The sequence below is a fragment of the Canis aureus genome, chromosome 23 (assembly GCF_053574225.1).
Source record: "Canis aureus isolate CA01 chromosome 23, VMU_Caureus_v.1.0, whole genome shotgun sequence".
NCBI classification, from domain to species: domain Eukaryota; kingdom Metazoa; phylum Chordata; class Mammalia; order Carnivora; family Canidae; genus Canis; species Canis aureus.
This window is the reverse complement of record NC_135633.1, coordinates 29305968-29315154: the sequence shown is the minus strand read 5'-3', so window position 1 is coordinate 29315154 and position 9187 is coordinate 29305968. Positions and strand designations below refer to the sequence as shown.

General features: G+C 43.5%; 2 protein-coding genes across 9 annotated transcripts in view; both read right to left on the bottom strand.

The window, feature by feature from the left end:
• EMSY (EMSY transcriptional repressor, BRCA2 interacting) overlaps window positions 1–5756 on the bottom strand; it is a 142243-nt gene extending 136487 nt beyond the window's left edge. For all 3 annotated transcript variants that reach the window (XM_077867106.1, XM_077867108.1, XM_077867107.1), the window contains exon 1: window positions 5648–5756. In XM_077867106.1, coding sequence (XP_077723232.1) covers window positions 5648–5716 — 69 coding nt within the window. In that variant the 5' untranslated portion in view covers window positions 5717–5756. The remainder of the gene's footprint in view (window positions 1–5647) is intronic.
• GVQW3 (GVQW motif containing 3) lies at window positions 1687–9159 on the bottom strand. Of its 6 annotated transcripts, none has more exons than XM_077867118.1 (4): window positions 8819–9159; window positions 7307–8719; window positions 5648–5754; window positions 1687–4431 (listed from the first exon to the last, which is right to left on the bottom strand). In XM_077867118.1, the coding sequence occupies exon 2, from the start codon at window positions 8362–8364 to the stop codon at window positions 7738–7740; it is 627 nt and encodes a 208-aa protein (XP_077723244.1). In that variant the 5' UTR covers window positions 8365–8719; window positions 8819–9159; the 3' UTR covers window positions 1687–4431; window positions 5648–5754; window positions 7307–7737. The 6 variants fall into 6 exon arrangements, with proteins under 6 accessions (XP_077723244.1, XP_077723245.1, XP_077723241.1 ...); XM_077867119.1 differs by having other exon boundaries at window positions 7307–8706; XM_077867115.1 differs by having other exon boundaries at window positions 7307–9159.
• Window positions 9160–9187: the final 28 nt, after the last annotated feature.

The following is a 9187-nucleotide window of genomic DNA, read 5'->3' as shown; positions in this document are numbered from 1 at the left end:
AGGTACAGGGATACTAGCCCACAGCCTGACATCCAGTTTCTTCTGAAAGGTAAAATTTCACACCGCATCTTGGGGATAGTAATAACCAGCAGGCCAGTTACCATTGCTCTCTGTGTTTTGCCTTTTTATACCTCTACTTTCTCATTTCCACAATCACCCTATGTGTGATCATTCTAACTTTCTGTCCCAAATTATTATTCTTTTTTTTTCCTGTCCCAAATTCTTTATAAAATTTTGTTACTTACAGCTATTTTTTGGGAAAGATGGACAGTCTAAGGTGGGAGCCCATTCTTAGCGGTCTCTCTACCTCTGGCCCTTTTCCTATGCCATGAGGCTGGGCACAGCCTAAGGGCAAGGGCCCAACCCTCTGTGCTTCACGCAGGCTCAGACCTGAAGAAGGAATTCAGTGCATGAAAGTCCACTGGATGTTCCTGGAGGAAGATGAGGCAGAGAAATGGGTCTGGTGAAATACCTGAACCCTAGGGGTGAACTATCGGCTGCTGTTTCCCAACATTCCTGAACCTTGCAAAATTCCCACAAAGGGGCAGAAATATAAACATACCATAAAGCATTAAACCCTCTTTTTCCTGGCTTTCTGTCAATGCCTTGGCCGCCCATAAAAATGCAAACTTTGCCCAGTTCACCAGCTTTGGGAACAGGACACACATCTTTAACAGAAACAGCCATTACAGTTTCTGCATCTGTTCTGCCTAAACAGCAATGACACCATGCATTTGTCTTTGTGGACCTAACACCTGCCATCTAGCCCCAGGCCAAGACCCCTGCCAACTGGCTTCCGAAAAGGCCATCTATCAACAGTGTTTAGGCACCACCCTGATTAATCTGCCATGCAGGAAGTACAAAACACAACTGTAAGAATTATTTGTCTTCTTAAGGAAAAATAGGTTTAGGCCTTATTAACTGGCAAGAGCTAGAAGGCAATGGTCAGGCTTTTTGCTGATTATTGCCATTTTGTAGAGAGATTCAAGAGCCATTAGGAAGACTGACAAAGCAAAGGAAATCACTATCTATTGAGTCCTTTACTACATACATGCCAGGTTTTGTGCTAGGTGCCATCTACATTATTTAAAGTAAGCCTCACCTCTAATAATCACTAACAGGCTATATTCTTGCTCTTGTCTGTCTCCCCCACTTAAATGTATGCTCAGGATGAGGACTATTCTTTTGCCTCATTTATTGCTCTATTCTCAGTGTCTAGAACAGTGTCAGATATACAGAAGCAGTCAAATATTTCTTGAACCAATACAACGAATAAATCTACGAGACAAGTGTTACTATCCTCCTTTTACAGATGAGTAAACTGGAGTGCTTCAAGGGTTGAGGAGACAGTACCAACACCCACTCTCACTCTTCTGTTCTTTCTACAGACCAAGAGACTTACACTTTGATCTTGAAGAATTCTCTCAACTTGACAAATCTATATATGCCTATAAAAGATTTACATACTCATTTGAAAATTTGAAGTTTTGCCAAAGAGATAAAATTGGCATTTAAATGATAAACACTTTGCTAAAGCAACAATGAAGGACAAGTTTTCCCAACATAACAACAATTTCATCTATGGATAGGCATTATCTAAATCATATCTCACTTTAAAATCCCATAACATGATTAGTCTTCAGATGTGATTACTTTTCAGACAGTAAAAAGCACAGCAATTCCAGATTCATCAAAATAACATTTGCAAACTTTATTTTTGCAAGTTACAACATTAGGATGACTAATGACATGCTGTGGAATTATCAGTGTGGAATACCAAATATTCCCATGTACATCCGTGTTGCTTGAATGTCCTAGTGTGGGAGGAGGTAGAGCTTGGCACATCAAAAGCCATTCCTATCCTTAAAAAAATGATATGGGAGGCTCAAGGATTCTTCAGAGAATCAACTGTGATAAAATCCATCTTGAGAATATTCACTTTGTATGAAAGAATACAAGAATGAGGTTAATTTTGCTTGGGAGAGTATTCCATATCCTTTCCCATTGTCAGAACATACTCGATTTATGTGTTCTTTTATTTACCTAAGATTATGCCACAGGAACATGCCACTCATGGTTAACTTCTCTCACCTTGGTTTTTCTGTAGGGATTCTGGTCACTCGCCTTCTCCTTGGCAGGCCCTTTCCCCTTCTGTCCCACTCTTGCTACCAATTCAGTATCATAATGCTTCCGTGTCCACCTAGCCAGTTTATTGTTCATGGACCAAACTAGAGGTTTGGCCTGTCTCCATTGACACCTTTTGGTGCTACCATTTTATTCTGATAGTAAAAGTGGTAATATTTTGGAGAAATTTTTAAAAGAGAAGAAGCAAAAAAATTTTAAAAAAACACTTATACCCCAACCACCCAGAGTCAGCATACCTGTTTCAGTCATTTAAAAAGAAACATCTTTGGATTTATATATACTATCCTGTGTACCACTCTTTTCATTTAACATTATAAGCATTTTGCCATGCTCTTTTAACTATTCATAAACATTAATTATAATGACTACATAATAGTCTATTGTATGGTCATACTGTAATTTATTTAGCCAATTTTCTACAGTTGGACTTCTGGATTGTTAAGCATAAATTCTGCCCACATTTTAGACTATTTCTTTAGGAAAGAGTCCCAGAAGCAAAATTAGAGGATCAAAAGATATAAACATTTTTAAACCTCCTGATAGATACTGCCAAATTGCTTTTCAGAAAGCTGTTGCCAATTTACACTTCCAACACTGCCAGCGTTTTTTCTACCAATACAGATCTGTCTAAAGGATAATAAAATTTAAGTGGAACATATAGTCCTCAAATTATTCATGCAGTTGGAGAGGCTTCATGACCGCAGCACAGAGGTCTCTGGCAAAGGTCAGACCTGTTGCCGGGTATTCAATGAACAATGAGTTAGTGTGAGCACATGGAAGAGGAGTTCTATAAAAATGAAGAATAATGACATAATTAGATTGCAGACTGTCAGATCTAAGGCCTGTGTCTGTTTGGTCCATTGCTGCACCCCAGCACATAGGACAGTGTCTGGCACATAAAGTCACTTGATAAAAACGTGTTGAATTAACACAGACTTCTTTCAGATGCATTTTTTCAGCAGCTATAGGAGTTAATCACTCCTGGATTCAAGGGAAATTTGACTGGCTAGATTATAAATACCATGGTTGCAACTTAGAACTATTTGCAGTATGGCCCAAACTGTTTCTGAGATATTATAAGGGCATAATATAGATATTAATCTGTGTTTATCTCATTTTTAGTCAATACGGTTGAAATTAACTAGTTAATCATTCAGTTCTAGTTCACTCTCCTGGCATTGTAAAGATTCCCTTCAATATTCCACAATTTCCATTTGTAAACTGTCAGACACTGCTGCATCAATACGACATTAACAACGTTATTGATGGGAAGGGGTCAATCATCTGTCATTTTATATACACACTTTATATACATTGGACAAAGGGTAGGCAAACTATGGTCCATGGGCCAAACCTGGCCCACCATCTGTTTTTCTCTGGTGTATAAGCTAAGAAATCTAAGAATGGCTTTTCAAGTTTTTAAACAATCAAACAAAATCAAAATAGTATTTTGTAACATGTGAAAACCATATGAAATTCAAATTCCAGTATCCATAAATAAAGTTTTATTAGGACATAGCCATGTTTATGTGTTTCTGTATTAGTTAGGTCTGCTTTTGCAATGCTGAGCAGTTAAACACAGGCTATATGGCCCACAAATCCTAAGACATTTCCTCTACAGAAAAAGTTGACCCCTTCGCTAGACCCAAGAGTCCTTGGAGGTAGTGAACTTTCCTACTATAGATTTTTTATTTCTAGTTATTAATACTGAGAGAAGGGTGATGCAACTGGGACAGTATTCACAAGAATCTGATAAGGTAGAGACTAAAGCAAATAAATACAATTGCCTTGGATGGTGTGTAAAGCCTGGTAAAATCTGAAAAGTCTTATCCAACCAAGAAGCAGTTGGAGAACGCAGGTTGTATATATAGTCCCAGCAGCAAATGAACCTTTTGTTCCAGCAGTAAAGGAACCTCTTGCTAATTGAGCTACATGAGACCCTGGTGAGACCCAATCCCAAGGAGCCTCGTGAGACTTGCTGACAAAGTGGTCTCCAAACAGCAGGCTGGCTGGGCAGTGTATGTGATGCAGAGACCGACAGTTCCCCAACAGTACCCACTGTCCTTTACTAGATGTCCTCAACTCAGTTGGTACCCAGATTGATCTAGGCATCTCCACTGGCAAATCTGAACTCTAAGAAATGGATCTGAAAAGAAAGCTCTGGAAAGCAGGCCAGAGCTTTCCCAAACAATAATCTTTCAATGAGGATTCAGAGCCAGGGGCAGAATTCAGATGTTTTTTGAAATCAAAGATTGGTGAATATTTCATTCTGTTTTTGCTCGTTACCTGTGGGGCAGGGGAAGGCAAGGTAGGGAGAGGTGATAGGCAGAGAAAGAATGAGATAAAATCACTGTTGGGATGATCTGCCCTGGAAAGTATCTATTCTCCTAGACTTTCAGCTGTGGAATATAACATTCCATGTGGATTTTGAACCAGAATGGGATGTAGAGGACAATCAGCTTGAAAGCCAAAGAGATTCATTAACTGTGTGTTGAGCTTGAGAATTACAGTCAAGGCCAGCTCTCTTCCTGATGTCTTACTGAGAGCCAGGCTTCATCTTCTACATTTAGGTGGAGCTTACCCTGAGAAAATGGGATTTCGATACTGTATTTCTGAAATACTTTCACAACGCCTTAATGCCAGAGATAACTAAATTGCCTCCTTAAGAAACTTGTTACACTGGTTGCCTCTGGGGAGTGGCTAAGGGTGGGAGGGAGCTTTTCTTCTTCCCAGTATATCTCTTAGATAAAACAAAAACAAGCATACATCCCTCCATGTCCTCCCACCCTACTTCTTGAGGATAGGAAAGCAACTTGTGGCCAATTTTCCTGCTCAAGACTATAGGGCTGAAGTGGAGAGCTGGAAAAAGGATCCAAAAATTAGAGAGAGTTGTAAGTTGAATGGAAAATCTTGACCAGAAGGGAGGGAGGTGTGATCCTGAACCAGAAAACAAAGCACCTGTGTAACAGAGAAGAAAGACAAACTGATGGGGAATAAACAGAGGTGTATGAGAAAAGCCAAGACAAGAGCCTGGGACATGATGACAGGTAGGTTCTTGAGACTACAGGATCAGGAGCTCAAGAAACCTGTGGGGCAGGTGGAAGTGCAAGATACAGTTCAGGGTAAATTTTGTATCAGCAATAAAACAGATTTGGTGAGTGTGTACATAAGGGGTACTGTTTTATGAGAACTGTCCCATCTAGGGATATTCTTAGATCGTGCTCTGGCCTGGGGTTTAGTGAATCTGAGCAGACACACATGGGTAGTTTGCTGTGGATGAGTGTTAGGGCAGAAATTTTACTTCCTCAAATCTGAGCCATCATAATAGGGTCTATTATCATTTCATTTAATATTTTCTGAGAAGTCTTGCAAATGGGCAATGGGTTTTAATAGCACTGTGGTTTGAACTGACTAGTACTCAGCACATGATCTAAAGTAAAAAATTAAGTCCTTTTCATTATTATAGCTACTTGTAACAATTTGAATTCACATTCTTAATTACCTGCTTCCAGTTGCTGTGTCCAAACCCTGTCTGGGCCAACAATGCTTCTGGTACCCTATGCTCCAGCATGGTCTTGGTCCAGCATCTTTGGAAGGCTCACTCCAGCCCTGTTCACAGGACAGGAATAAGTCCAGAAGTAAGTTCTCTCAGGTTGGAGATAAGGCTTAGAGATAGTGTTGTAGGATCCTGGCCCTGGCCGAGGAGCATACAATTCTCCAACAATCATCACTGAGCCTAGCAAGAATTAATATGAGGTTCCGCCACCAAGTTGCAATGGCCAGCTATGGGGGCTTTGTTCCCGAAGTGCAGTGTCCCTGGTGGCAAGTGCTTGTGGGGAATGAGAGCCTCATCTGATGTGGAAGATGTTAATGGTCCTGAAACGGAATGTCTACAGATGGCTAAGTAGGTGGAAGTCTATAAGCTGTTTTCTTGCACAAGATCTTTTATTTGTGGGATAAGGTCTAGGTTTTAGGGTACCTCAAAATTGACAGGTATTAATAGGGAACCTGTCATTTTTTGAAAGGAATAGAGATAGTGAAAGAAGAGAACTAAACACAACTGCGTTGTTAAATAAGTGTTGGGCTTCTATCAACCAATATGGTTTACTAATTTAATAGTTAACTAATAGTAGCCATTACATGAAAAACCCTTTGATAAAACAGACATTGGCTAATCCTGTGAAATGCTATTTCTACCCATCCTTCCACTGCCCCTCCATTAGGCATTTCTGAGATGTTTCCAGTCTATGTGGTATTACTTGGAATCCACTTGGGGAAAGTTCCATTCCATAAGTCCTGGCAGGGAGGCAGAAAGAGATAAAGGAGTTTGAACTTGCAGAGATGGGTTTTTTTTTTTTTTTTTTTTTGAGGGGGGCGGGTGTTGATGGGAAAACTACATAATCAAATAAGTGAGCTATTTATAAACCTATCCACAGATTAAAGGGGAGCAATTTATAAATCAATGGCATAGTTAGGAGAGAGGAGAAAAAGCAAATCATCCCAAATTGTTCATCTTCTGCAACAGCATTATCTTCCTCCAGACTTTGCTATTTCAGCCAACAGTGCCATCACTTTCATACTGATGCAGGTTCAAAGCCTCATACTATTCCCCTTGCTTGGGAAGCTTTCTCTAATTTCCTACCCTCCTGTCTCACCTTTCCTTATGGATCCAGTTCAGGAATCATCTCACCTGCACGTCACCCAGCCCTTGGTGATCCTGTTTTATACCTTTACACTGTCAATACCCAGCAGTGTTCTAAAAACTGCAGGTGCTCAAAAACCACCTGACAGTGTTGGCATTAGTTACTAAAAACAGGAAGCTGTGTGGGAATCAGTGCATAGAAAGCAGGCTCCCTTAATTCAGAGTCTGGAGTATCACCTAGTTTCCCGCCTCACACATCACAGCCTGGGCCTGAGTCCCCCGGCTTCTATTTTCTAGGACCAAATCCTCCTCTTCAGCAGAGGGGATACCCAAATGGTGGGGTCAAGAGCACAGGATTCATGAAACAAATCCAGCTCTTCTGTAAGAGATAGATCTGTGAGAAGGTTAGTATAGGTGGCCAACCCCTAAGTACTGAGGAGTTCCCACCGAGTCATTTGGGCTAGATATGCCCTTAGCATTGCTCACTAGGTCAGCATGCCACTGCCTTCTGTACCATACCTCAGGTCCGGCCTGTGAAGCAGGCTGGGATTGTAGGTCTTCTTTTGGGGTCCTCCCAAGAATATGCCTTCTTGGGCACAGAAGGACTCTGGGAGGTCCTGTTCCCACCTTTCAATAGTATGATCCCCTGAGGCAGAATGTCGAGAACACAGGAACAGGGACAGCCGCAACAAGCTAAGATTTGGGCAGTGAGGAGATCCAAACTTGTTAAGCAAAAGAAACTGAGAACAAGCAAGTATCCTAAGTCAACAGCCAAAAGTTCCTCAAAATTGGAAGATGGCCCAGTAGTCCAGCAAGAGTAACGAGGAGGGCCATACAATGTCGAGAAAGAGCAGTAAAGGCTGAAAACGGATGAGTAGCATGAGTAGCGTATGAAGGTGCCTAACCCTGAGGCAGCTTTCTAGCTCAGGCTCAGCTACCTCACATTCCTTTCACCAGGGTGTGAACCAATCCTGAGCTGTCCTGGTGGGAAGGCTTGCTGACGAAGCCTGCAGAAGCTGGCTGGCAGGGTAGTGGTTCTGGGGATGAGGTACGGGCAGGGTTAGTTCCCCACCAGCTTCACACTGAGGATGAGTCCACGTGTCAGAACTTGTCTTTTTCCTTACACACGAGCTATTCTTCCTACTTTCCTTTGAAAGATCAGACCGAAAGTCAAATCTCCGAGGTTTAGGTTCCTCTTTCAAAATACCTGACATAACTTTTGCAGAAACTTTCCTCATATTCAAGTTTTCTTTCAGAATGAGTCTAACGGTTTCTTTATCTAAATTTAACTCTTCGGCGATCATCCTCACCGTCAGCCGCCTGTTTGAACAAACCAAGTCCTTGACTTTCTGGATATTTTCATCTGTCCGATGGGTGACTGGACGACCACTTCGGGCGTCATCTCGAACATCTTCCCGCCCTTCTTTAAATCTTTTATGCCAGTCGAAAACTCGGGCCCTTGACATGACTTCGTCCCCATAAGCTTCTTTCAAAAGGTGGTGGGTCTCACTCGCAGACTTGTTCAACTTCACGCAAAATTTGATACTAATCCTTTGTTCTAGATAGCGGTCACTCATTCTGACACAGGAAAGTTGAAAGACCACGACTGTAAGGGGAAGACAGAGGAACCAATCTCTACGGGGCCGCAGGCGGAATCATGTCGCTATCAATGCTCCTCCAGAAGCCTCACCAGGGAAGAGTAATTGCTTCCCTGAGTTTTCGCCCCTCAGCTTCCGGGCGAGGCTGGGGAGACCCGTCCTGAGAAACTAATGGGGCCAAGGAGTAGCTGCAAAGCTGGCGGAAATACAATCTCCCGCACGTCTCTGTTCAACTTGCGCACGCAGGTCTGCGGAGAGTGTGCAAATCAAGTCAGCAAGGTCTTCCCTGATCCCGCGGCCCTTCAGCGCCTATGGCGATTTCTGCAACAGAGGCCTAAGTGGTGGCAACGGAAGCAAGCAAGGAGAGAGACGCCGGTGATACTCCGCGCAAGCTCTCCCCAGATCTGCAGAAACCCGCGCACGCCAAACCTACCGAAGGTACCGGGGGCTCGGCCGCTCCGGAGTCCCAGGAGACACGCCCGCATGCGCAGTGTCCACTCCTCGCGGGGTAGGCTGCGCGCAGGCGCACTGCGGCAGCCCGCGCCAGGCCCAGCCTCCGCCTCGCCACACCCGGGCCGGCGCGCTTCTTTGCGCGTGCCCGCCTGTGGAGAAGTCGGCGGAAAGGAGGGGCGGGGGAGGAAGGCTGAGGGAAGAGAGGGCACCCCCGGGCGCCAGGGTGCATTGTGGGAAGGAGGCGGCAGCGTCCCGGGCGGGCGGGAGGTGCACCAGCGGCAGCTGCGGCGGCGGCGGCGGTAAATCCTCCCGGCCGCTCACAGCACTGTGGAGCCGCGTCCCCAGCCCG

Bases quoted from the DNA above. Each gene is read 5' to 3' on its own strand.
- GVQW3 (XM_077867115.1), bottom strand. From the start codon at position 8,364: ATGAGTGACCGCTATCTAGAACAAAGGATTAGTATCAAATTTTGCGTG.